Consider the following 27,123-nt stretch of genomic DNA (forward strand, 5'->3'; position numbering starts at 1 on the left):
TATGCTTCTGTAATTAAGGGAAAGAACTGTTCATGAGTTTATACTCTCCTGAACAATCAATTCTTGCTTTATTGCTTTTTTTGTTAAGCAATGTGTCACCATTAATACCTTTGTGTGAACATCTGGTACAAAGTTAGAACACTGCAGTTTTTCCAACCACTACAGATCCCAAGATTGAATAATTTTTTCCACGAGTTGCAGAATTAATGAAACCATATTTCCTCTGCATTTGTACTCTAGCCACTGAATGCCATGAGTCACCTCCTTCTACAACCATAAACCTTCTTTGTTTTAGTCCTTCCCTACCTATTTGAGATGAGCAAGAGGCTGGACTGTAGTTAATTCTTAACTGTGTATACAGGTTGGTGAGCTGACTGCTGTCCCTTGGAAAGGTAAAAGATAAGTTGGCCTTCTATGATGGGGCTACGAAACTGATGGACAGGGGCAGAGCAGTTGACATCATCTACCTGGACTTGTGCAAAGCGTTCGACACTGTCCCACATGACATCCTTGTCTCTAAATTGGAGAGACATCAATTTGATGGGTGGACCACTCGGTGGATAAAGAACTGGCTGGATGGCCGCACGCAAAGAGTTGTGGTCAATGGCTTGATGTCCGGCTGGAGATCAGTAACAAGTGGTGTCCCTCAGGGATCGGTGTTGGGACCGGTCTTGTTCAACATCTTTGTCGGTGACATGGACAGTGGGATTGAGTGCACCCTCAGCAAGTTTGCCGATGACACCAAGCTGTGTGGTTCGGTTGATATGCTGGAGGGAAGGGATGCCATCCAGAGGGACCTCGACACGCTTGTGAGGTGGGCTGATGCCAACCTTATGAAGTTTAAACATGACAAGTACAAGGTCCTACACCTGGGTCGGAGCAATCCCAGGCACAGCTACAGGCTGGGCAGAGAAGAGATTCAGAGCAGCCCTGCAGAGAAGGACTTGGGGGTGTTGGTCGATGAGAAAATGAACATGAGCCGGCTTCAGTGTGCGCTCGCAGCCCAGAAAGCCAACCATATCCTGGGCTGCATCAAGAGGAGCATGACCAGCAGGTCAAAGGAGGTGATCCTGCCCCTCTACTCTGCTCTCGTGAGACCTTACTTGGAGCACTGTGTGCAGTTCTGGTGTCCTCAACATAAAAAGGACATGGAACTGTTGGAACAAGTCCAGAGGAGGCCCACAAGGATGATCAGGACTCTGGAGCACCTCCTGTATGAAGAGAGGCTGAGAAAGTTGGGGCTGTTCAGCCTGGAGAAGAGAAGGCTGTGTGGAGACCTCATAGCAGCCTTCCAGTATCTGAAGGGGGCCTACAAGGATGCTGGGTATGGACTCTTCATCAGGGACTGTAGTGACAGGACAAGGGGTAACGGGTTCAAACTTAAACAGGGTAAGTTTAGATTGGATATAAGGAAGAAATTCTTTACTGAGAGGGTGGTGAGGTACTGGAATGGGTTGTCCAGGGACGTTGTGAGTGCTCCATCCTTGGTGGTGTTCAAGGCCAGGTTCGATGAGGCCTTGGGTGACATGGTTTAGTGTGAGGTGTCCCTGCCCATGGCAAGGGGGTTGGAACTAGATGATCTTAAGGTCGTTTCCAACCCTAACTATTCTATGATTCTAAGTTACATGTTTTTCTCTGTGGGACATTAACAGTGGTTCTTTGTTCCAGATACCATGCAGAAACTTGGTATATTTAACACTAGTGCTGTCATGTAAAATCAGATCTGAATTAGACAGTGGATTCAAGAGTAGCAGTTAGAGTGCAAGCAGAAAAAAAAAAACAAACACCAAACCCCAAACAACAAACCACAAATCCAAACTAACCCCACAACCAGTACCTAAACTTGTTTTCTTATCACACTAGGACTATGTCAGCCAAGCTCAAAGAAGAGAAGGGATATATGGCATACCATGATGAGGAACTCTCATACATGAGAAAGTTATTTTCAAATGACGCAACCAATACCAATTCCTATCCAGTGGTGCCAGAGAATTTAGATTTTTGCTGTGCAAAGTCACCTCCAGCTCACAATGTCTGAATTCTAATGTAAGCACTAGCACTCATATCTGATATGAAAGATGCTTTGAAATGTGAGTAAATAGCAGCAGTTACAACTTTTTTTTTTTCCCCTGAAAGTACTCAAACTCAAGCACTGAGAGGTTTTCTTTTTCTTTCCCAACTTATGAAATAGTTTTGTAATATTGACAAATCCACAAAAGAACTCCTAGAAAAGCCCAGCAGAAATTCTGAATGTCTGCCAGCCTCTTGAGGAGAGCCAATTTTGCACAGATTATTTCCTTTTCCTATTTCCCTTATCTCTCCCCTTATCTCACCTTCAGGAGTAAGCAGTCTTTTAGAAATAAATCATAGCACTTTGAGTTGATTTAGATTAGCAGTTTTAAGCAGCATTTGCAGCACATACCAGATTATCTTGCCTAGATAATATACAAGCTAAGGTAGGAACATGATCCAGTAGCCTTCAAACATGGCTATCTTACACAACGTGACTGCTACTTTAACTTGCTGCTGACCTTGTTCTGCAGGGGAAATAGTCTTTTTGCCTTCCTGTGACCCACTTCCCAGTGTTACTTTCAAGAGCACCAAGTAGGTTATTTCTTTTGTGATACTGGATAAAAAATATTTCAAGTGACATAATTTCGTTTGCCAGAGCTCACAAACACCTCAGTACTACCACTTCTTTCTTAACCTGCACTACAGGTGAGGCACAAGAACTAACTAAAACCTCCCATGTTGCATCTTCCAGATAAATGTTGCTCATGATTCTTCTTTCATCATTAATAACGCATACTGATAGACCTGGCTGATATGTTGATGTCCTCTTTGAAGGACCTCACCCCCCATAATCAAACTTGTGATGATGAGTCCAAGACAAACTACATCTTCAAACTGAGAAAAACTGGTAATGACAAAATATTTCAAGCTCTTTAAGATGTAGAGCATTAAACTGGGTCAAACACAGTAAAAGCTCTTTCATCCATGCTTCTCCTTCAAGGTTTCATCTATCCCTGTATCCTGTTGACTCACATGATGTATCTTTGGCCTTTTTAAAATTTTCTTGTCAGAAATATACAGTTACTGTGCAGTTAATGCAGCAAAAGCTGGCAATCAGGTTGATAATCAGAAAGCTAGTAATTGCTTTTTGGATTCTGGAATGATACAGGTTTCCACTCAGTGTCTCCATTCAACAAAGTAGGTGTCAACAAAGTAGGTGTATAATTACAGCTCTACTTCTTAGCTCTTCCTGAAGATGTCTGGTCTAACAGCCACCATGCCTGTGCTAGGTTCCACTCTTCTGTGTGCTTCACAGATATGATTCAATAGCTAGATTCAGATTATTAAGTGCCCAGATTAAGTCCTAGGAAGCTGGTGCCTGCCTTTCCAAGATGCCTACTTCCCCGCTCCCCCCCCCCCCCCCAGCTACAAATAGAATAGAAGCATGTGAAATTGTGTATTACTAAAAAAAAATATGGCTCAATTCCCTACCCTGGTTGCTGCTTTCCACTGTGGCATGGGAACTTTGATTTCCTTCTGGGGTTTATTTTTAGCTCCCTTAGAACTATTTCCAACTGTTTGGATAGGAAATTACAATCAGGCCAAGGGTTTCCTGGTTTTCTGCCATTCCTTCCCCTGCAACTGTTTTCCAGTAGTTTTTTTATAATCTTTTTATCTGGCTTCTCCAAACTGCAACGCTTGATTTCAGGATTGTTTGACATTTTTTTATTTCTGGTTCCTATTTTTTAAATCCCTATGAATGTCTTAAGAGGAATTTCAGATCCAGTTTGTGAAAATCATTGGTTTTCTTTGAGGACGTGTCCAGCTTTTGGTTCAGGCCTTCTCCTAACCCCTCTCAGCTGTCTGAGTATCAGTCATCACTACTAACTCTTTTGCCACAGTAGCTCAAATGAATACTGGCTTAAAAAACAGTTCCTCGGTAACCGCCTCGGTAAGTGTTTGAAACGGTATGAATCAGCACTCGGCCAGATCCCGGGTTCCCGCAAGTTGTTTCTAAGCAGAGAAGAACCTGGGGCCCAGGCCCGTTGCCGTTGCTCTGTTAAATAACCGGAGACTAAACAAGCCCGAGCCCGGCTCCCTCGGCAGCGGCGAGGAAGGTCCAGGCCCTGCGTGTTCCCGGGGCTCCCGCTGCCCCCTGGCGGCGGCGGCGCACACGGCCCCGCGCCCCTCCCACTGCAAGCGCGGCCACCTTCCTTGTCTTCCCGCGGCACTGCCGTGCTCCACTGGGAGTGGGAGACCCCGAGGGAAGAGGAGGCGGGAGAAGGGAATGCGTCTTCGGCAACCGCAGCTGCCTGCTAGTGCGGGGGCTCGGAAAGGAGCCGGTCCCGTGTGCGCTGTGGGTCTCGGAAATTACAGGTGTTACTTATCATGTGCTTAAAATTATAACAGTTGTGGTGGGTGTGGAGAAAGCATGCCAAGTTCTGCTAGTCCTCAGTTCACTACAAAGCTAGAGACATCAGCAACAGGGATGGAGTTTACCCTGTGAAGGATGGAAGGTTGTTAATTTTGTCTTATATTTCTGTTCTTGAAGAAGAGGTGGGACACCTGTGCACACTCCTCTTGGTGGAGATACAGGGAGATTAGTTGTATCGGGTATACAGAGATGTGGGAGAAAAGAAGTAACTAACATACAGTGATGGTTGTGATGGGTGAGGTGGGTAGCAATTGCCATAGAGGTGGAAGTCTGTGATGAAGCTCAGAATCATTAACTGCTTCACAACATAACTTGCATAACAAACATTCTTCCAGGCTGCAGAGGATGAGTAGATCTGGATCTCTCAACATGAAGAACTGCTACTGCCAGGTAAATACTGCCTTCACTTCACTGGAGCAGCACATCACATCCCACAGGGGGACACAGAGTTTGTGCGCAGGTGGGACAGCCTTCGTGTCCGTTTAGTCTCTCCTCGTATCTACTGGGAGTGGCTGCTGTCAGCTTTAGGGGCCCAGATCTGATTTAATTTAAAGCATATCCCAGAAACCGGGGAAGAAGCAGGTTCTGGGGGGGAGGTCGCTACCCGCAGGGCCCTCTGGAGCCCGGGGAAAGGCCGGTGGGCGGTGGCGAGCAGCGACAGACAGCTTGCCAGGATGCAAACCCCCTGGGCAGCAGCATTGGTGCCGGGGTGCAAGATCTCTACAGGCCCGCTTGGGCCACCTGTGCGAGATGTGGGCAGGGCTTCTAGCCCTGTCTGATCGTGATGCAGCCACTCAGTGCGGGGCAGCCCCATGAGCGGTCGGGAAGGGGGATTCACAAAGCCCCCGCTCCCCCCCGGCCCCTCACAAGAGCAGCTCTTCCTTCGCTCCCGCGTGCCTGTCGACGAACGACAACTCCCAGGATACCCCGCGCGCCGGCTAACGTAGCCTGTTGGTGGGGCTCGGCCAATGGGAGCGCGCGTAGGCCACGCAGGCGGGGAGGGGTGGGGCAGCAGGGGTTGGCGGCGGTGGAGCGGCGGCGGGAAGGGCTGTCGTAGGGCTCGGCGGCGGTAGGGACGATGCCGGTCCATTCCCGGGAGAAGAAGGAAACCAACCACGATGAGATGGAGGTGGACTACGGGGAGAACGAGGGCAGCAGCTCGGAAGAGGAGGAGACCGAGAGCTCGTCCGTGTCCGAGGAGGGGGACAGCTCAGGTGCTGCTGCCGCCCTCAGGGGATAGGGGGGAGCCGCGGCGGTTCCTTCAGCACCCAGCGTGTTGTCCCGGGAGAGAGATTTGTTCCGCCCCGCCCGGGTCCTGTGGCTGCCGGTGCTCACCCCTGCCGTGACCCCGCCCCCTTGCCGCTCTGGCCCGGCCCAGCCTCTCCCCGGCTCCGCTGGCTGGAGGGCGGGGAAGTGACGGGGCACAAGGGCATGGCAGCCCCACTTTGCCATAAGCTACTGGCTCTGGAGTCGGCTGGTACCCGGCCTTGGCGGGCCGGCCCGTGGTGCTCCCTATAGGTGCTGTGGGTTGTGCCTTGCTGGGCTTGGGAACATGGCCTGGGGAGGGTGAGGGGGACTCGCTAAGGTCTGCACTAACAGGCTTGGCATATATGCACACATCTGTGTGAGTGCATGCAACAAAATACGGGGGGTATATAAATATATGTATATATATGTATTTAATCATATGCAAAACCGGGAATTTCGATTAGGCGTTTTGAGGCCTGTCTTTGAGGGGGCATTGGAACCCCTGTCAGTACCGTTGGCCTCTTTTGCTAAGCATTTCAGCCTCTGCTCTGTTGAAGGTCCCTTTCTTTTTCCATAGCTTCCTTGGGACCATAGATTGTGAATTAGTAGATGAAATCCAGCTTTAAAAGGATTACTTTTTCTGTGGGCAGTATCCACTGTGTTAGAAGGTGGTTATTATCTATTAAAACTTCTCCTGTAATTACAAGGGGTAAATTATAAAGTGGAAACATGCTGATCATCAGATGCATACACTGCTGTTCTGGCATCACTGGGGCTTCATAAGTATGTAGGCTCCATTAGCAGGATAGCAGTCACTGGAAGGGCTAGCTGAGGAACAGCTGTGTTCAGTGCTAGCTGTGGTCCTGGCGTGTATTTCTGGCAGCTGAAGTGGTATAGAGTGGTCTTCTGGGATCCCGTCCCATGCCTGTACTAGCACATTGTCTAGCTTGGCACAGTGGAAGGAATGGGACACCATGAACTAGACAAATTAGGCAGCTGTGAAATTATATTTTTACATATGTTGGCTTGTGATTGATATATCTGTTTATGTTAGTCCTCAATATACAGCTAATTCTTCATTTCTGTTGTTAAATCCTATGGCTTTTAGATTCACACTGACTGATGCAGTTCAGGGAAAGCCCTGGTATGGTTGTTCCATGTGGTCTCATGGAGCTTGCCCTTGTCTGGGCTGTGCATGGACTAACAAGGTGCTGGGAACCCTACAGATGTGGTAGAAAGATCCAAGCTGACTCTGCAGAAGTAGAGTGAAAACTCTAGTAGTGATGGGAAAGTGAGACTGCTGTGCTGGGAGAGAGTGTAGTCATTCCCTTTGACCTTGATTTAATACTCATTCCTCACAAGAGTTGATCCCCAGTAGAGGCCTTTGTTAATCTATAAATCCAAGTGATCTGCCTGTGTTTTATACAGAGCTTCCCCTGCTTCTCTGCCATCCCACCATGGCTTGAGCTGGCCAGTATGACTGAGTGAGCCCCATTTTATAAGTTAGGCTGCTGGTCAGTGGCTGTCTATCTGAATCAAATGGCCACTGTCCTGTCTCTCATCCTTACCCATCCGTTCTGGTACACTATGCTTTCCTGTCCACTTTTTTGCATGGTCTTCAATGTTTGTTGGGCCTTTGCATGTAAACTGTCTGAACAATAACCCATGAAAAAGGTAGCTAACTTACAAAAGCATGCTTCCGTTCTTTTACTATCAGAATTGTACATAGACTAAAAAGGGAATATTATATTTTGGATAAGAAATTAAGAGGCAGTTTTCAAGAAGCTGTAATATACAAAGTTTGTTACATCTTTTGAGGGAAAGCAGAGAGTGTAAATATATAAGTTTATTTGGCAGTAGGTGGGTGATACACAGGATTATGAAAGACTCCTTGATGAGGTCCAGGAGCAGCATTGCAGCTATAAGCACTACTTACGAAGCCCATCTTAGCCTTCCAGTTTGTACTGTAGGTAGATGCTGTCTGGGAATGCCCTTTCTTCATCTCTTATTCTACCTAATCTGTATGTCTAAAAAAAAAAAAAAAAGTAATTTTCTTCATGAGAAAGGGAGAAAAGGATGTAAACTTTTCTTATTCTCTAGCTCCCTGGCTCTGGTGGAGAGAATTGTTTCTGCTAGTTCCAGCTTTGAAGTTTGCTCTTTTTTCAAAACTTGCCTTTGCTTCTGCTTGCAGTTGTGTTAATTGATATTTTAAAAGAAAACTTTGAAGTCTACATGTCCTCAAAGACGCTTTGGTTGATTCTTTTTTTTTTTTAATTGAAGGCAAATAATTCTGTTGTCTTGCTCCTGTTTTGTTTTCTTCTGGGATTAGGTCATGGAAGGAGGAATTGCGTTTTAAGTGAGTGTAGTCTGTGAATGTTTCTTTAAAACAATACAAGAAGCTCTCCAGATAATTTCTATTGCATTGCACAGATAAACGCTTTTAAGGAGCACTTAAAAAGCAATGATTACAGGAAATGAGGTGCTTGTCTCAGTGTCTTGACAAATATGAACATGCTCCATGGAAGCAGGTTGCTCCTAGGAATATAAGATGATTAGCATTGCAAGAAATAAGTCCTTATTAAAATTATAATAAGAAAAAAAGATTTTGAAGTATTTTTGTTGTTAAATTTGTCATTTGCTTTGCTTGCATTCAGCATTTTTTTTTTTGCTATTTTGTTTTTCTTCCAGTAGATGTCTAAGAATACAGAAGGTGCAGTTAGAAGAAGTATAACTTGCCCTTGAGAGCTGGCACTATTTCTGTCCTTGTTTTTTTATGTTATGTATTTAATTTTTTTTTTTTTTTTTTTTTTAATTGACCAGGATACAGAATAGCATATTGGGGATGAATAAAACCCCACAAGTTATGCCCACTATCCCAGATGAGAATTTGGCCTTTTTTTATATAGGCCACAACTTATTAAAAAAAGCTGGTTTAAGCACTGTTATATTTTTAAGTACTGTGGGTTGTTTCTTTTTTTTTTTTTCTTTAAACCAGGCTGCCTAGTTACTGAGTTGGACTGCTTGAATATGGTAGGAAAAGAATTACTGTGGCTTTTAAGGTATTTAAAAATACTCTAAATACTTTCAGGATGGGCTTATGAACAAGTGTTTTAGTATATAACGATGTACATTTTTCAAATACTTGATCGTAAAACCCTTTACTTGTTCAGTATTGCATATTACCCAATCTGTATGTCATTTAAAGCCATGAAGAAGGAGTTTCATAACTGGGGAGTTAAAGATATTTCAGGAGTCTGAAAATCTTCATCATTTTATGAATCTTACTGAAGGCAGGATAAGGGTGAAACAGTTGAAGAGTTACTTAGCATGCGAATTGCCATGCAGTATGAATAATAGACAGAATGTAGACTTCTAGGCGGAAGTCAAAGACTTTTGAGTGTATATGTAGTTGAGGGGAGGTTGGACAGAGCTTGGAGTTATTTCACTGTCTACAAGAGAGTCAGCTGTGTCCTTAGATACCAATGCATTATAGTTTCTTTGCAGTGCAAGTTTAAAATGTAAGATGCAGTCCTCTTCCTTTCCAACAGTGGGTGTTGTACAGATCCTCAGCCAGGGTTACAGTTCTTAGAACATACTTAGAACCGAAAGCATAGCTGAACTTATCTGAAATGCGTATTTGAGCAGTAGAACTATTGGTATCCCAGTGCTGCTTCTTCTTTGGCTTTATAGGGAGGTGCCTTCAAATTTTAAAGAAGCTTTATTTTTATAGCACATAAATGCTTTAGGCAGCTCTTTGAGTAATATGACTACTGCCACATTCCTTAAATCTGTTTGAGTTAAAAGTTGCCCAATCAGTTTTGGCTTGAGTATTGCATCAGATGGCCAAATAAAACTGCTCTTTAATCTGATTTTCAGCCTTATTCTGGGATTCAGGATCTGCCTTACTTTTGAGAACAGAATTTTAAAATAGAACGGTATCTCTCAACAGCCGGATACTCCCTCCCCCCCGTGTGCTAAGCATTCAGCTTTTGGAGGTCTGCCTATAAATTTTCTCTCTCTGCTTTCAAGTAATTCAAGATACATCATGTTTTAAAACTTTGTATGCACTCTTTTTTTTGCTTGTACTATCTATAACAGACTGCAGTAGGTCTTTGATTTGGACTTGTAAGTAGCATTGTAGTACAGATGAATACTGCTCCACTACCTGCTAGTTTTCATATTCAGGCAGAGAGGGCTGGTGTAGTTTTTAGTCTTAAAAACTTGCGATGGTTTCAGAAAGAAGCTATGTGCAGAAAACTTCATACATTGAGAGGTCTGAATGGAAGATCTGACTTAATCAGATCCTCTGAAGCAGCTACACTGGCCCTGAAGCTACTCCTTTCACTTTTGCAAATTGCCATACTCTTCTGCAGAACAGTAAGGGTGAAGACTTGCATGCTGCTTTCTGTAGTTGATGTAAGAGACAGAGTAAAGGAGTTAAATGTGTGCTGGAAAAATGTGGGTACAGAAGAAGCAAAAGGTTCAGAGTTTTTTATGGTCTAGAAGAGTGAGTCCAGGCTGTCTCTGCTTGGTTCAGGATCCTACTTTGCCTTTCTGTCAGGAGTTAGGACTTGATGACAGAGTAACTGCTTAGATGGATACGGCCTCCTTAGGGCAGTGCCTTCTCTCAAACACCTGGCCTGTTAGCACTAGTTCAGCTCCAGTTCCTGGCTTCATCCTGCCTGTCCTTTCTTCGGCATGTCTTCTGCTACTGCTTGATAATTGGTCAGTTGTACCATAACTGTTGAGAGCTAATTCCTGGAGATAAGGCTGCTATAAGGCAGTTTCAGGACATCTCTAACTTCTGAATGTGGCTTAACAAGGCCTTTTGTTTGTTTTGTTGTGATTGGGGTTTTTTTATTATTGTTTTTTATTTTTTTTAATTGTCATTCTGGGAAGGGTGGGAAAGTGTCAGGAATTTTGTGGCTTATTTTTTCTGTTTTCTGGTGTAAGAAAAGGCTGGGAAGGTAACAACTGGTGTTTAATAACATCGGATGACTCCGTGGCAAGTGGGGCAAAATTTCTGGCCAAAAAGTGGGATACTTTACAGTTGTGTTCACTAGGTAAATTAAGAAAGAAATCAGGAATATAAATTAAAGCAAAACCTGTGGGAAGAGTTTAATGTCAGTTACTCTTGTTTCATAACAGCGTATAGAATAAAATTTCTGCAAAATTCCGGGCTTTGCAGGTTAAGAAGTGTTTCATTAGAAATGCAGTAATTTTAAATGGTCATTAAGGTGAACTATGGATATTTCTACATTAATATTTTGGCTTCAAAGAAGTCTCTGAATTGAACAGGATGAAACGTGCTTTCAAAACCAAGTGTTACTTTTTTATTTAATGCATATTAGTAAAACAAATGCTTGAATTTTATATGGAATTTTTAACATTCAACTGTGCAGGCTTTCCAGGGATTGCTTTTGCTCACACTAACTCAGGATACACTTGAATTTTCAGTGGTGGCTAATAGCTGTCCGTGCTTAATGGCACCTTTCCTCTGGTGTGATGTGCAAGGTTTAGTTTTTCTGTTTCATGCATTCTTAGGTACACTTTATATTATCAGTTATGAAATTTACCCTCTTGAAGCCTTACCATGATATTGTTTCCTGTTTTGAGGAAGAAAAATTGCTGTTTATGGAGTTTCTTCTAGAATTAGATCCGAGTTTCTTCCTTTGTAGTTTATATGGCAAATAATTTCTCATATTGTGCTATAAGATAATATAATGGATAATCTGTTCATAGCTGAAATTCAGGCTTGCTTCAGATTAACTAGAAACAAAATACCCAGTTTATTTGGTTATGCATTACATTGTTCAAACCAAATTATCTTTCTTTTATTTGTAGAAATGGATGATGAGGACTGTGAAAGGAGGAGGATGGAGTGTTTAGATGAAATGTCCAATCTTGAAAAGCAATTTACAGACCTTAAAGATCAGTAAGTATTTTAATGTTGTAAGTGCCTTGTTTGAGGATCCATTCCATAAGAATATTGTGTGCAGCTGGTGTTTCTTGTCTTTCATGTATGTGGATGCTACTTCTGGAGAAGAATAAGGATTGGGAATTCTGAAATTATTTACAGGCAGTCGCTCTAGAGTGCTTTTACATATTGCTGTAAGAATGGTTTTGAAGTAGTTTTGCTGTGAAGGGCTAGTGTGGGTATATTACATCCAAGTCCTTAGCAGAAACAATGAATTGTAATTTTCAGGAAATTTGTGGTGTTTTTCAATGTATCTATTTATTAACTCAAGATCTTTCTCATCCTATTATATGTGTGGGACAGATGTAAGTACTGTCTCTGCTAAATGAGAAATTAAATTGTTATTTTTCAGAGTATTGCAGCAGTTTTTATAGTTGGTACCAATGAAAATTTCTTGTGTCTACTGCTACCCAGATACCTATAATAATAAAAAAAAAGAAAATAGTGTTAACTCTCTCTGTAGTGTGTCTGCCATAATACCTACATCAGCAGTAAAGACCTAGTAAGTATTAATAGTAATAATTAATATTTATTCAAAAGTGAATCTCATTTGTATTAGAGCCAGTTTTTTGTATGTATTTTAAGTTGTTTGTTTTTTTTTTTCCCCCACATGCCCAGACAAGCTAGATACGTCTGTTCTGATTTAAATTGGTGGAAACTTGGCAACTAGCTTAATCGAGTGCCTGACAAAGTGACAGTTTGAGGAGACCTTTTCTATTCTTTGGCTTATATTGAAAATCAAGTCAGTTGTCACTGTTTCAGGTATTTGTTTATATTGTGAGATCTTTCTGCTGCAGAACTGAGACATACAACTTGCTGTGCCTAACAGGACACTGTGAGGCCCACCTAATTGGTGCTGGAAAGAATTGCCCAGCAAGCAATTTCTTGCTGCAGTGTTTAGGGAATACTGTCTTGCTTTTCTTTCTTGGGCTGAGCAAGAAGCAAGCTGGCAAATGGAGCCAGCTGATGAGTATTGGAACCAGTTGATACTGACTGGATTGGCATTTGGATATCCTCCAGCTTTTGAGTTCAGCTCTACTCTTCCATCTTTTGGACAGCTTGGATGACTGAAAACAGGTTGTGGAAACAAACTTTTAAGGAGTGAATATGAAGGAAGGTGATCTTAGGAGGAAGGAAAAAAGTATTTCAGGGGGGTTAGGGGTTGTGAATGGTGTTCGGGAGTTGGTAAGGCTGTGGTATATGAGGAAGAAGGCCTTGTGGAGACACTGGTTAATGAGAGATTGGTGTGGTTTTAGGGGCTGGAAAAACTGTGATGGTGGGATTACTAGGAAAGGAGCATTAGACTGATGGAACAAAGCGTATAGGAAGGAGCAGATGTGAGTAGGGAAGTGATAAAGTTGGAAAAGAAGAAAAAGATGCATGAACAGTGGGATGTTTAGACACAGCCAGTAGCAGAGATGAATTGATTGCATGTACCTCCTTTTCCTTTTCAGAGAAACTGAATTTAGATGCTATGAGATAAATAGCATTTACAGTGGCTGATAGAAGTTAAGCAAATCAGTGTTTGAAAGTACTGGATAAACAGTTTTATTCCATCAGCTGCTGCATGGTACCAAAGACTGCTCACTCTGATGTAGCTTGAACTTGGTGCTGTGTAATCAGATGTCAGTGACCCACTCAGTCATGTGCTGTGCAGCCATGCTTATGCTCTAGCTAAATAATTCTGCTGTAGCTCTCTATATGCTAGCAGTTGTGTGCTCATCAAGGATTGAGCCCATCAGGCTGGGTTTTGATCAGCTGCAGGCTTTGTCAGTTGACTGCAGGACAGATTGCGTGTGTAATACTTGGTTTGCAGGTAAGGAGGGGAGTGACCACTGACAATTGCTAGGTTAGGTACACAGGCTTGAGCTATGGAGTTGTCATCAAAGTAAGGTGATGAGCAGTAAAGCAGCATCCCTGTCCCAAAGACATCTGTTACATCTGTGTAAACAGATACAACAAAAATATGTTTATCTGTGTAAACAAGCAACACCTGATGTGCTCTTTAACCTGTGCAACAGAGTTTGTACATGTTTGCCTTAATTTTACAGATTTTGATTGTTGAGTGCAAGGTTAAAAATGAGAACAGGGAAAGCTGGTTATATTGACGACTCTACTGTTCAACACTATATTGTATTGCACTGTTTGCAGCTGATAACTTACCAGTTACAAAGGCCAGAGTTTTATTGTGATTGAAATACTTGTAATTGATATTACATTAAATTCTTTAAAATGGAAACAGATTTTTCATTGTTTACTGGTAAATATTTTAAACACACTTCCTTTGGCAGGAATGGAAGATATAAGCTACAAATTATCCTGTGATATTTGTGATAATATGCAATATGTGGATTTTCACAGGAGGTGAAAGGAGGGTTGCTTCAGTAAGAGCCTGCCTCTCTTTTCTCTTGGCTTATGATAGGGTGGGAGCAGATGTGTGAACATGAAAGCAAATGGGTGTTTCTATCCACCAAATGTCTTTCTCTCCCGTGATGTAAGCCGTATTGTTCTCATGTATTGTAGCACCCTTTCCTGTCCTCTTCCATGTTGATTCACCTCCTACTCCATCTTAATCCTATTAACAGTTGTGTGATTTTATTTTTTTTTTTTCCTTCTTCCTTAGAGATGGAATATTTCTTCTAGGCTGTGTTTGCTTTCAAATGAAATAAATACTTTTTTTTGGTGGGGTTTTTTTTGTTCATTTTTTCTTTGTATTATTTTAAGGCTTTACAAAGAAAGGTTAAGCCAAGTGGATGCAAAGCTACAAGAGGTCATAGCTGGAAAAGCACCTGAATATTTAGAACCATTGGCAGCTTTACAAGAAAATATGCAAATCCGAACTAAGGTGGCAGGTAAGGCATGTAAAATGAGTATTGCTGTTTCTACAAGTACAAACTTGCTATGCATTTTGAGGTCAATCTTTTTTTCTTTAGAATTGTTAAAGAGTGCATTTTAAAATTAGAAATACTGTCGGATAGTTTAAAATGTATCCTGTGTAAAAATATTTTTTAATTCAAAATGAATAGGTTGCTTACCTGTTTGCACAAGTTGCCTGATAACATCACACTAAAAATGTCTTTTTTTTTTTTTTAATGTTTCATTTAATGGCTGTCTGTGTAGTAACCACAAAATTACTGAATTAAAACCACTAATTTTTTATTAGTCAGAAGATTTGGAATCAAGTCTGCACACTGGCTACTGTTGAAATGAGGAGATATGTAGGTGCTATCTCGTGAAGTTCTTGCCAGATCATCTTAGCTGATAATGTGTTTTCTGCTCTTCTAGTCTGTCTCTTCTACTGCTACTATCCTCCTGTTCCATCTGGGGAGGGAGCAGGACTTTTATCCGTAGCAGCTTTTATCTAAGCTGCTTTTTAATTATTAAAACTAATACTTAGATAGGCTTTTATGCTTACAGAAGAAGCAGGCTAAAACTTTTATCTTTTTCTGGGATACAGCCGTATTATCGTGTGGAATGGTAGTATTGTAGGAAGACTAAGTTCTGTTCTTCCCTACTGTAAATTCTTTTCATGGTATAGCTCAACTTCTTTAGGAGTAATTCAGCGGTCTAAGGGTTACCTAACACAGGCTGTTAGAAAGCCAAAAAGCAGACATTTTAATCTCTTTAGCCAGGGAAACTATGTTAGTGTCTTTTCTAAGAAATTCAGCAGAAATATGGTGCAGGCAAACTGGAAAATGGCAAGCTTGCTTTCATTTTTAATAATGCTAGTGCTGCTTCAGTGCTATTCAGTTTGTCTTCCTTGGTACTTTTGACATCAGGCTATGAAGAGAATTTGAAATCTTTTGACCAATTGCATTTCTCTCCATCCTGGTGGTCATCACTTTTCCATAGCTGGTGACCCAGAATGTCTTGGGTTTTAAGTTCTTAACCCAAATTTACTTGACTAGTCCTAAGTAGCCCATTTGGGCTTTGTAGGAAGTTTACACGTGAACTTGCAGAAGATTTGATGTAAAAGCAACCTTAATCCATGCTTTTGATTTTCAGTTTTAAATGTGTCTGCTTTCATTAGGTGGGGATGGATAGGCAGCATGTTACAGGTTCTCCTGATTTGTCTTCAGCAGCGCTGAAGATCAATGTTCCAATGTAAAAAGAGTCCCGCATAAAAACTACGAACTTGCCTTGAAGTTGAGACTGGAAATCAGGATTGTTTGGGTTCCCCCCCTCCCCACCCTTTTTTTCCTCAACTGAATGAGATTGATAAAATTATTCCAGGGAAAGCAAGAAAATGCAGAACAGGCTTATTTGCTCTTGCTGTTTGAAAGCCTTGGCAGAAGTGGGTGGGAGTAAGGGTAATCCCTGAGTATCTGAGAAAGGGATGGGGGGAAAAAAATGCTGAAGTATGATTAGCTGAACTAGGGATATAATTGCATCTGTGTTAGAAAGGGTACTTGTGTTTGTCTGCTATCTAAGACACTGAGCCCTATTCACACAAAATGTGGATCCCAACTGTTCCAGGAAGTTGGGAATAGAGCTGTTTCTTCTAGAAGTATTCATATTTATACTCCTCAATTCCAGGGAAATAAGCCATGATTATAAATGGGTAGACCTAGATATGGCAGTCAGCCATAAATATTAACCACCTCCCCTAAACAAACCAACCCCAACCAAACCCAAAAATCCCAACCAACCAAACAGGATAACGTCCTGATGTAAGAAAAGAATGTTTTGAATTGTAGATCAAAAGCGACTTCACAGCAGAAAGATGATTGACATAATACTTTGAGGTTTATTTTTCAGAGCTGTTGTTGGTAACAGAATTATTCCTCTTGTACTGTATTAAATTATAGTTAGATGAATTCTAAGTGAAGTTGTTCTTTGGAGTTCTTTATTTGCTGGACAGCACTAATGTATGTGCAAACTTAACTCCTCAAGATGGTAATCTGGAACAATTTTAAGTATTTTATGTGAATGCCTTGACTGTATTAAATCAAGTTCTATCTATGCTTGCCAGATACTAAATTTCAGATTACCTTTCAGATTTTTTTTTTCGGCTGCCTGTTTAGTAGACACATTTTCAGAAATGTGTAAGAAATGGTCCCAATACTCAAAAGCAGTATCCTTTGTATTGCAAGGTGGCTACTTCAAAGAATAGGACAGTGTCTTGTTAATTGATGTAATTTATTAAGGTCATGCATTATGAAGTAAGCCTTATTCTAAATATTAATTTGTAAAAGCTTGTTTTTTTAATTCAGTTTTCTAGCTATTTAAAAACCTCAAAACATTATTTAAAACTCTAATTAGAAATTAAAAGAGGCCATTTGGTACTTTGATTTGAAAATTTGATTTGGTAATGGATTTGAAAACTGAGGATATCCAGGATAATTTGAGCATAAATATGAAATTGACCCATTTCGCAAAGTTAACATGACTGCTGGTTTAATTTGTTGACAAATGGGAAAAGTTAAAATAGCATTTATTTTTCCTCAGATCTTTGGAATTAAGGGATTACTTGTTCTTATGTTTACTCTGTAAAGCAGCCAGCCACTGTAAGTGCCTAATATAATAGATCTGTATTTTCTAGTATGTACATGTTTTGGGACTTGCAGGCAGTCTTAAAAGAGATTTCTAAAATCATACACTAGCTGAAGAAAGTCATATTGCTGTAATTTGTCTGATTACAGGTATCTATAGAGAGCTTTGTCTGGAATCTGTGAAGAACAAGTATGAATGTGAAATTCAAGCCTCTCGACAGCACTGTGAGGTTGTGCCAGCTATTTGACATTGATAGCTAATTTCATCTAACTTTATGGTGTCATGCTTTCCTAGTTCAGTGCATGCTTTTATTATTGCTGTTATTTGCTATTTGAATGCAGTTGCCTTGTGAAATTTAAGCCTACCTAAGAGGTTATTCAAAGCTTATAAAAATTGGCTTTATATTACTTTGGCTTTACATGTAAGTATAACTAAGTTTTCTTATTTTTCATTAACAAGTTCTTATTAATAGATTACCACATGATTTCTTTTACCTTTGTTATAAAAAGATTACTAAGAACAGTAACTAAAATATCTGACCTAGTTTTAGCCAAAAGAACCTTACATTTTAGTAACAATGACAACTAAAATAATAATAATGATACTACTAATAATAAGAATAATAGAAATGTCTTTTTTAGATGCCTTAGCTGGTGGTGGAGTTGTCATTTCACAAGCAGTTACAGGAAAAATGTATCTTTCCTTGAATATAAACATTCCTGTTTAAGTATCCAAATATACTGGATATCATAGTAAAAATACTCATGTCCAATGCTGTAATATACCTGCTTAGGTAGTGAGCCCCACTGCAGTTGCTTAAAGGTGTTTTCTTTGGAGTGGTTCCTGAAGTCCACGGCTCCTTCTATGCCAATAAAGCACACACTTTAAAAAAAAAAAAAAAAAAAAAAAAAAAAAAAAAAAATCTGTATTCTTGATGCTGTGGGAAAGAGCAAGGTATAATAAGGACTACTCGTTACTGACTGTCTTTGCTTCTGGGAATACTCTGTAATTACAGAGTAATTACAGTAATTACAGAATCCTGTAAGACTTACAGGGTTTCTCATCTGTGATTGAATGATTTGCTTTGGCTATATATTATTTCTCCTTAAGGTGGTCTTTCTACCTTGTTTTGCTATTACGTTTCTACTGAGAAACCTTCAGAATTCAAATACTCATCATGCAGTAAGGTCTTTAAAGTCAGCAGTGCTGCTTATTCCACTGGAATATGACCATTCAGCAGGAGGGCCTCTGATGCCTTAACAGCTTTTCACACCTTATTTGTCTCAAGAGCTTGAAGCAAAACACAAGCACTATTTAATTTTAAAATGGAATTTTATCATGTTCTCAGAACAGATAACACTCATTTGGCATTTCAGGTGTACGTAAGAGGCTTTTGCCTTTTCAATTCTACTGGGAATTATTTTTTTTTTTTTTTAATAAGGGTTTGAAATATATTTGAAAGGAGGTCTTTGGAATTTAATATGTTGTAACTTGCAGGGAATAGTAAACATGACAGCCATTTAGTAGAACAGGGTTCTTTGTCTATTCCTCAGCTGCTTTGCTTCACTCCAGCATACTAGCTTGAACACTGGTAAAGGTTAAGTTTCTGTTAGTGTGCTGTGCTATGGGCAGGAGCAGTTGAGGTGCAGAGTTCTGCTGACTTGGCTTTAGGGGGCTGCAGCTTCTGGCAGGGACATGGTAACAAATAGCTAGATGCAGCAACTTGTGCTGCTTAAACTGTTTTTTGTTTTTTATTTTTCCGGGGGGCATATCCAAGCCCTCTGTTTTCCAGAGTTGTTAAATATGTTGCTTAGTGATAATGAACTTTAAAATGTAACAATTAGCTGTATTTCCTAATCGTGCTTTAGGAGATGTGCAAGCTTATGAATGAACAGTAAATTTAGAGGCCTGGAACTCGGCTTAGTTCCAAGTTACTGGTTTAGAGAGTGTAGTGTTTCTTGATGCTGCCTTTGAAGGGGTAACTGGTCTAAATAGATACTGTGTTAATTTTTGTATCCTATGCGATGGACTGTAATGAAGAGCAGTTTACTACAAAGTTGATTTTTCTAGTTCAGAAACACAAAAGAGATGGAAGATGGCGTGGATAGCATCAAATGCTGTAGAAAGTTCACATCAGTCTGTTGTTTTGTTTGTGTCTAAAAAGTACTAATGGTACAGCTAACACTGAAGGCATTATGTTAATCTATTTGGATCAGAAATTGCTTTTTAAAAGGACGAACCAGCTAATTTTTCCAAAGCAGTGCTTTAAAAGTGTTTCTCACAGCTTTAGGTTAGATGGTTTTGCTTTGACAACTATAAATATTTTATGAGCTCAAATTCTTCTGTGGGAAAGTGTTTTTCAGATCTATGAAAATAGTTAAAAATACATGGTAACAGATGATAATTCTGTATAAATTACTGCAGATTTATTAAAATTGGAGGCAGCTGAATAAAAAGCTTTCCATGAAAAACATTATGTTTTCTGATTTGTAATGAAGGATGGCATAGAGGTCATTACAGTTATTCGTTGTGAAAAAATCTTTGCTATCCACAAGGAAAATACTGTATTTGTGTCAAAATGCAAACAGTTATTCTGGCGATCTAGCTGCATGCTTTTATCCACTTAGTTATTCTTGGTACTGATATTCAATAACTATATTTACGCTTATGCTAAGGGAATGTGCTGTCTTTAATGTGGTAGGGTGTCATGCTAAGAAAGTGGATAGAGGGAGATGTCATGCTTTATGGCTTCCAAAAAAATTTCACCTAAAGCTACTCTTGCCTTCCTTCCGCTGAGGCTTTAAATTGTTGTCATATCTTTAGATGATAGTAATGTAAAAATGTGTAACTTATTTCTCTTTTAGAGTGAAAAGCTTCTGTTGTATGATACTGTACAAAGTGAACTAGAAGAAAAGATTAGAAGACTTGAAGAAGACAGGCATAGCATTGACATTACCTCAGGTGGATAGAAATTCAAAGTTTTTGGGGTGGTTTTTTTGTTTGCCTGTTTGGTGTCACTATTTTTTTTTCTTAATCTTCTGGTAGCTACTGATTAATGGACTGTACACATAGAATGTCTGGTGAATTTCAGGTTATCCAGCAGGATGCTATTCAGCTGTAAACTTTGGGCAGAGGTTGAATTTAAGCTAAAACCAAACTTTGATCTAGTAATTGTCAGTTTTCCTTGTGTGTTTTGAGAGTATTAATGTATGAGTATGTACTTATGTAAGACTTTCACTTCGTTCAGAAACAGCATCTCACCAGAAAAATGTTATTTGTCATTTTTTGACAATTTCTCTGCTGTTAAAAGAGCTAAACTTTTAACATGTTCTTATGTCTCTTCAGAATTATGGAATGATGAGCTACAGTCCAGGAAGAAAAGGAAGGATCCATTTAGTCCAGATAAGAAGAAACCTGTTGTTGTATCAGATATCCTTTTACTGAAATCGTTGTTCTTTCTAGTAGCATTTATAGCTAGTCTTACTATATATGTCATAAACAACAAGTTGAAGTGATAATGCATTCTCAAAATCTGTTTTTGTGCGGCAGCTGTTATTCAGGTTAGGGAAGTCATGTTGACTCATCCCATTACAAAAATTGAAATCAAAATTCTCTTATCTAACTACTAGTTTAACATAAAGAACATTTCTAAAAGTTGATTTTTTTCTAATTCTTCAAAAAAATAGAGCTGCAAGGCAAAATCATAAAAAAAATTAGGCATTATGTTTGCAAAGTATAACTTGACTTGTGTAATTTCTCCTGACTTGTGTAACTTTGCTTCTTATTCTGATATACCTTTGTCTCAATTTATTACTTCTTAACAATTCCATAAACTACAGAAACTCTTTAAGCAAAAGTTTAAAATTCAAAGAATTGAGCTGATAAGAGGGATTGTTTGAGGGCTTGGGGTTCCTGTAGAGAGTATAGTATTTAAGAATTGTGCATTGATGACTTCATAGCTGTTGACAAGCAAACTTTTTAAGGTATAACAACTAAGAGACAGTATCATCTTTCTCCACAGAAAGAAGGAGATGCCTTTTCAAACTTGTGTATTCTTTCTACTCCTACCCCCAGCCCAACATTTTTATAGGGTAGAAATGTGGTGGCTTGGAAGTTGCCAGAATTGTGGAGACTTCCTAGGAAAGACCAGGCTGGATGGGGCTTTGAGCAACCCAGTCTAGTGGAAGGTGTCCCTGCTGGCCCATGGCAGGGGAGTTGGAACAAGATGATCTTAAGGTCCTTTCCAAACCATTCTGTGATTCTAAATAGTGACATTTTATAGTATAAAGGCCATTTTTTATTGCTAACCTGCTGCAAAAAATCACGCTGCTTTCACAAGCTTTCATATCAGGAGAAGGTGGGAAGGAAGAAGTTTCTGGAAAAAAAAAACCCCAAAACCCTCCTTTGAGGATGTTCAGTTTACTGGAACATATACCAGATGGATGATTTGTCCTAGTGGTGACAGTTCTTCCATAGGATACATCATAAATTCAGTTTAGTAGAGATGGTTTTTAGCTAGTGCTCAAAAGCCAGGTGGTATTAATCAATGTACCTACAAGTGGCTTCTTTAGTTTCTTAACTCCTAGCAATTTGAATGCCAGGTTGTGTGAAAGTATTATTTTCTTTAGCCCTCAGCCATCCTTGTCTTTGGGTTGTCCATACAAATAGCATTCAGATTCTGTGAGTTATGAGCTACCTTGCTATTTTAGAATACATTCCAATCAGAAAATGCTAACATAGTATTAGGTCTAAAACCCCAGCAATTTCAGGCAATTAATAAAGTTGAAAATCCTTTCAGTTGTGAAGTAAATTAATTTTCTTTTTGCTTATGATTTTAAAATAGTTGTGAACTTGTCACTTTCTACAGGTCTGTCTATAATCCTAGGAATTTTACGTTTTTTAATTTATACTACTTTATGTTTAGAGGGAAACAAATTTGAAAATGGCTAAAGATCCGTAAAATTTCAAATGGAATGTGAGTTAAAGCTCCTTTATCCCATTTTAGAAGATTTAGTTTTTAAACGTTCCTAACACTTTTTTCTAAACTTATTTTTAAGAGATGAAATGGGGAGAAATGAAGAAAAAACTTAATACTGTTGTAATGAAATAGCAGTGCTATATGGAGTTTTGTTTTGCAGTTTGCATATTGTTCTAATACACAGTTTTTACAGTTGATGGTTCAAGGGAGGGGCTTTGCCTTTCTACTTCCTATGTTCTTTTTCTTGGGTTTTTTTTTTTTTTTTTTTTTTTTTGTATTGTTATTCAGAGATGTGGTGCTGTCTGTGCTTTTCTCTCAGAAAAATATGATGCAGAGTACTGTAAAAATAATTTTATTAAAGCTGATACTAGTGTAGATGCTGATTTTCAGTGGTCTATTGAAATTACGTATTTTTTAACTGTAATTTGTAGTATTGCAAATGGAATGATTTTTGGAACTGTTAGGGATGAAATGGTTTTATCACAACTGTTATTTTATCCTCTTCTTGAACTCTAGTAGTCTGAATATCTACATACTATTAATTATCTCAGTTTTTAAAGTGTACTTCTAGCTTGCATAATTCAAAGATGCATTTATTTTTGCTTCACATAGGTATTCTTTGCTTGGAAGATTGGCATTACAGAGCTAGCTGTTACTATCTTTCTACAAACATTTTAGTATTTTTATTATTGCTGTTGAAAAGAGTTTTCCCTAACTTCTCCACGACCCTATATAGTTTATATGTTACAAGACCTTGATATTCTTGAAGACTGGACGACAATAAGGAAGGTGAGATTAAAGGATGAATGCCAAAGGTTTTGTTTGGGTTTTTGTCCAGTCCTTTTGCCTTGTAAAAGTATGTAAATGTATTTCTTACATGATCAAAATTCTAAATAGGTTTTTATTTCTTCAGTAGTCAGCTAATCATTCCACTCGTTTTACACTTGTACATATTTTGTTAACAAGAAGTAAAATGTGATGCCTTTGTGAAAGATTTCTGGCTTTTCTCTTTGTATCATGTCAGACGAGTAGACACAAACCAGCTTTTCCTCAGTTTGTTTCCTGTAATGTAACGTGATTTTTAAACAGTAGTGAATCCCAGAATTTACTGGGTATTTTGCCTTTTCTGGAAATAATTAAAAACAAGCAAAAGCAAACAACCCCAGAAAACTTTGGGTGTTTTTTTTAAAACCTACTTTAATACTATGTGATCTACGAGTTCACATGAGAGAACAGAGAATGAGCTTGTATACCGTATAAATCAGAAGACTAGATTGATCATATAGCATTTTGTTTTTTAGAATGAGTAAATGTCATTTTGTATTTTCTTGACAGAATTTCAAAACAGAAATGGAGGGTTTAATTTATAAAACGTCTTGAGTGATTTGAACTCAAAACTTACATAAGAAAGTGATTCTTTTTCACCCTCAAAATTCTGTTTTATTTAGTTATGGAGTCACCACTGAACACATATCTATTTTAGATTTGTTCCAGTTTTGGGTTTTGCATGTAAAAGCAAGTATCCTGAGCTAACACCACTCATAACTTCAAAGTCAAAGCTGGTAATTTAGTTAAAAAAGAATACGCTTGCTGACTAACTTAATTTTTATTTTTGTTTCAAGGCAATGGCTACACTGGGGCCACACAGAGTAAAGCCAGAACGTAAGTAAACATTGATTTCACAAGACAGAACTTGCTGTGTGTAACGGTGTAAACTGCATCTAGGCAGATCATACTTATTTTAGCCCTGGTGTAGTGATGGAGGATGGGGTGAAGAAGCTGAAAGATCTGGCTTTTGTCTTTCCCCTCTCTTGTGTGCTGATGCTTGTAGCTTGATTGCTGATGATTGTGTTGATGCCTGAATTCTAGAAAATTTGCAACAAAAATATAGACTTCCTCAAGTGGGTTTTACCAGTTAATGTCAGCTAGCTACGCCAGTGTTTATGCACAAGATGAGGCAGGAAACTGAGAGCACCTGCACCTTAGGAATGCGTTGTGAAGGATGTTCACATTCACTGCAAGCTACAACCCTGAAAAAGTACAGCTATGGGAAAGGAGTTGAGAAGCACATGAATACTAGGTAAAATCAAATTCTTGGAGGTGGTGAGTAAGGAGGAAAAGGGAGAGGAAGCAAACAGATGATGTATTTCTTTAGTGGTGCATTACTACTCGCATGCTGTGGTAATGTGCTGCTAAAGAGGTTTCAGGTTCTGACATTTGAAGTAATCTTTATATTGCATTATTCGATTTGTGAAAATTCGTAGATCTGAAGGTTGTAGGAAAGATAGCTTCTATTTGAAAATGGAAATATAACTTATCTGACTGGAAATAGAAAAGTATCTTGCTTCCAATTTTTGTGCATTCTTGCAGTTCCTTTTGATCATGGAAAACGTGTATTCTATGTAAATAACTTGATGAAAGTATATTTAAACAACTAACTGACTTCTGCCAAGTCAATATTAAATTACTTTTATTGATCATTTTAGCACCTGTCAAATTAGAAAAGCACCTACACAGTGCTAGATCTGAAGAAGGAAGACTGTATTATGATGGAGAGTGGTATGGACGTGGACAGACAATATGCATTGATAAGAAAGATGAATGCCCTACAAGGTAAAGATTACTCAAGGTTGTGCAGCTCTGTACGTTCATGTTAAGCAGTAGATAGGATGATGGCATTGAAGAATAAGACTAATTAGGAAATACTGTCACCTCAGTAACATTTATTCACCTTGGAAGACAGTGACTATCACAGAAGTTGTGTGCTGAACTTCTGAGAGGCTAGTAAGGGTTGGAATTAACTGAAGGTCATGTTTGTTAAAGTTAGGATCTCGCTAACAATTTAAGCTCCTCCTGGTTTCTGAATAGCCTTTAAGTAAGTTTTTTGAGTATCTTGGGATTTTGTTGCTTTGAAAATTTGATCTGCTGGCACACCAAAAATACTTGATTATAAAAAAACACTTTATACCATTAAAGATAGTTTTTTTTCAGTTGGTTAATGATGTGAAAGAAAAGAGTTGGAACTTTTTAAATGGGAATTCCTTCTCTTAAGGAAGATTCTACAGGGGAGCAATCTAAATATTACAGTGAAAATTTGGCTGAATGTTTTAGATATTTAAATGTATTTTCTCTGTATGGATAATATTTGCAAATTCTAAAAAGTTAGTCTATTTAAAACAATATTTAAAATTAAATTTATATCTTACCTTTTACTGAATGAGGCAAGTGAATCTAAGCAAAGTGTTGATTAAATATGTACAGCTACCCAGGAACTTCATATAGAGGTAAACTATATATATATTATATATAGTAAACTACTGTAAAGCTGGCTTTTTCTTTTCTTCCCCATGTATGGTAAAGGGGAATGGATTTTGGTGATTTTTGGTGTTCGTTCAGGGTTGAACCATGAAGGTATTTTAGTAAACTATGTATTCTTTCTGAAATAAAAAAAAAAATCTGAGTTGGTTTAGCAGAACATAGCAGTTACACTGGGACAGAGAAAGATCTCAGTATCCAGTGTCTGACAAAAGCCAAAACCTGACACTTAACAGGGCAAGCACACAGTGGAACTTTCCCAGCCTTTTCAAGATTTCAGCAACTTTTAAGGCTGAATTGTTTCCTGGAGGGAGTTTTGTCACACTCATTATTTAATTGATCTTTCTTCCATTAACTGTTTTAATCTTTGATTTTGAGCCTTTGTCATCAATTGTAGTTGAATTTTTCTTTTTTTTTTCTTCCTAGGGGTTATGGGGAGGGCGTTGTGTTTGCTATTTGTGTGAAGGTTTGCCACAAGGGGCATAAAAGCATGGTTCATTTAAGAATGATTCAGTAAATCAGATTTTGACTTTCTCTTGGTATAATGACTAACAGTTGAATACTTTATCTGCTTTAAATCTTAGGCTTCCATTTGTTTAACTTTTTTTCTGAATACTTTGTATTCAGTGTAATTTCTGGGTGTGTTTTCCAACAGATCTGTTTTTTACCATGGGTCGTCTATTGTGTTTTCTATGGGTGACTGTTGTTCTTTTAAAATATTTGTACATATTAAGGGTTTAAATAGATGGCTGAAAAATTAGCTGCCTTCACTAAAGACACATGCAGTTACCAAAGAATTCTGTTAGAGCTATCCTTACAATGGAGCCAATATATTTTTGGTCTAGCATTTATAAGTAATGCATATTTTCATTTACTGTGTGGAAACACAGCTGCAGTTTTGAGGTTATTTATCAGCTTAGAAGTTTTATAAATTCTTCTTGTTTTTCTTCCCCTGACCCTTCTTCCTTCATTTTCTGTAGTGCCATAATTACAACAATTAACCATGATGAAGTTTGGTTTAAAAGACCAGATGGAAGCAAGTCCAAGCTGTATATTTCTCAACTACAGAAAGGAAAATACTCAATAAAGCATAACCACAACTGACCGTTGGTAATCTATGAAACAAGTGGTATTGCCATGCTTGATGTGCCATGGGGTGAAAGTTGTATTTAACAGTGTTTTGTATTCCTTATAAATTTACAGCAGTATCTGATGTGTATTTGTAGTGCTGTATGTAGACTTCATATGGACGGGCTTCAGAAACCTGAGGATGGTAAATCATGTCGACAAACATTTTACCTCTAAATTGGGTCCAGTGCCTAAGATATGAAGTATGCTCAAGTATATAATAGCTCAGAACTTCTCATCTTTGTAAAATAAAAAAATAAAATGCAGATTTAAAAAAAAAAAAAGACTTTTTTTTTTCCCCGTTGGTGACCAGTTGGTGTGATAAAAATGATAACTGTAATTACCAGCAACTCGCTTTGTTTTCAGTGAACATGTCATGCTTCTCTTGAGGATGTAAATTTAGCCTGTTCAGCTGTTGCTTTTGAATAGATTGTAACATGAATAAGCATTCTTTTATCCAAAGCAGACTGATTTATTAAAATTATTGCCCACCACAGCTCTGCTAGGACTGGCTGTGTTATATTTTGTAAGGTTTAC

The 27,123-nt window shown here is 38.9% G+C and overlaps 1 protein-coding gene across 1 annotated transcript; it reads left to right on the forward strand.

Moving 5' to 3' along the window:
- Nucleotides 1-5,491: 5,491 nt before the first annotated feature.
- Nucleotides 5,492-27,083, forward strand: BRMS1L (BRMS1 like transcriptional repressor). Its single transcript, XM_080619797.1, has 10 exons — nt 5,492-5,661; nt 11,540-11,630; nt 14,397-14,524; nt 17,315-17,394; nt 20,030-20,126; nt 20,511-20,594; nt 22,868-22,932; nt 23,766-23,805; nt 24,630-24,756; nt 26,439-27,083. Exons 1-10 carry the CDS (start codon nt 5,526-5,528, stop codon nt 26,560-26,562), a joined length of 972 nt encoding a protein of 323 aa, XP_080475923.1. The 5' UTR covers nt 5,492-5,525; the 3' UTR covers nt 26,563-27,083.
- Nucleotides 27,084-27,123: the final 40 nt, after the last annotated feature.

The sequence above is a fragment of the Psittacula echo genome (assembly GCF_963264785.1).
Source record: "Psittacula echo genome assembly, chromosome: 5".
NCBI lineage: Eukaryota > Metazoa > Chordata > Aves > Psittaciformes > Psittacidae > Psittacula > Psittacula echo.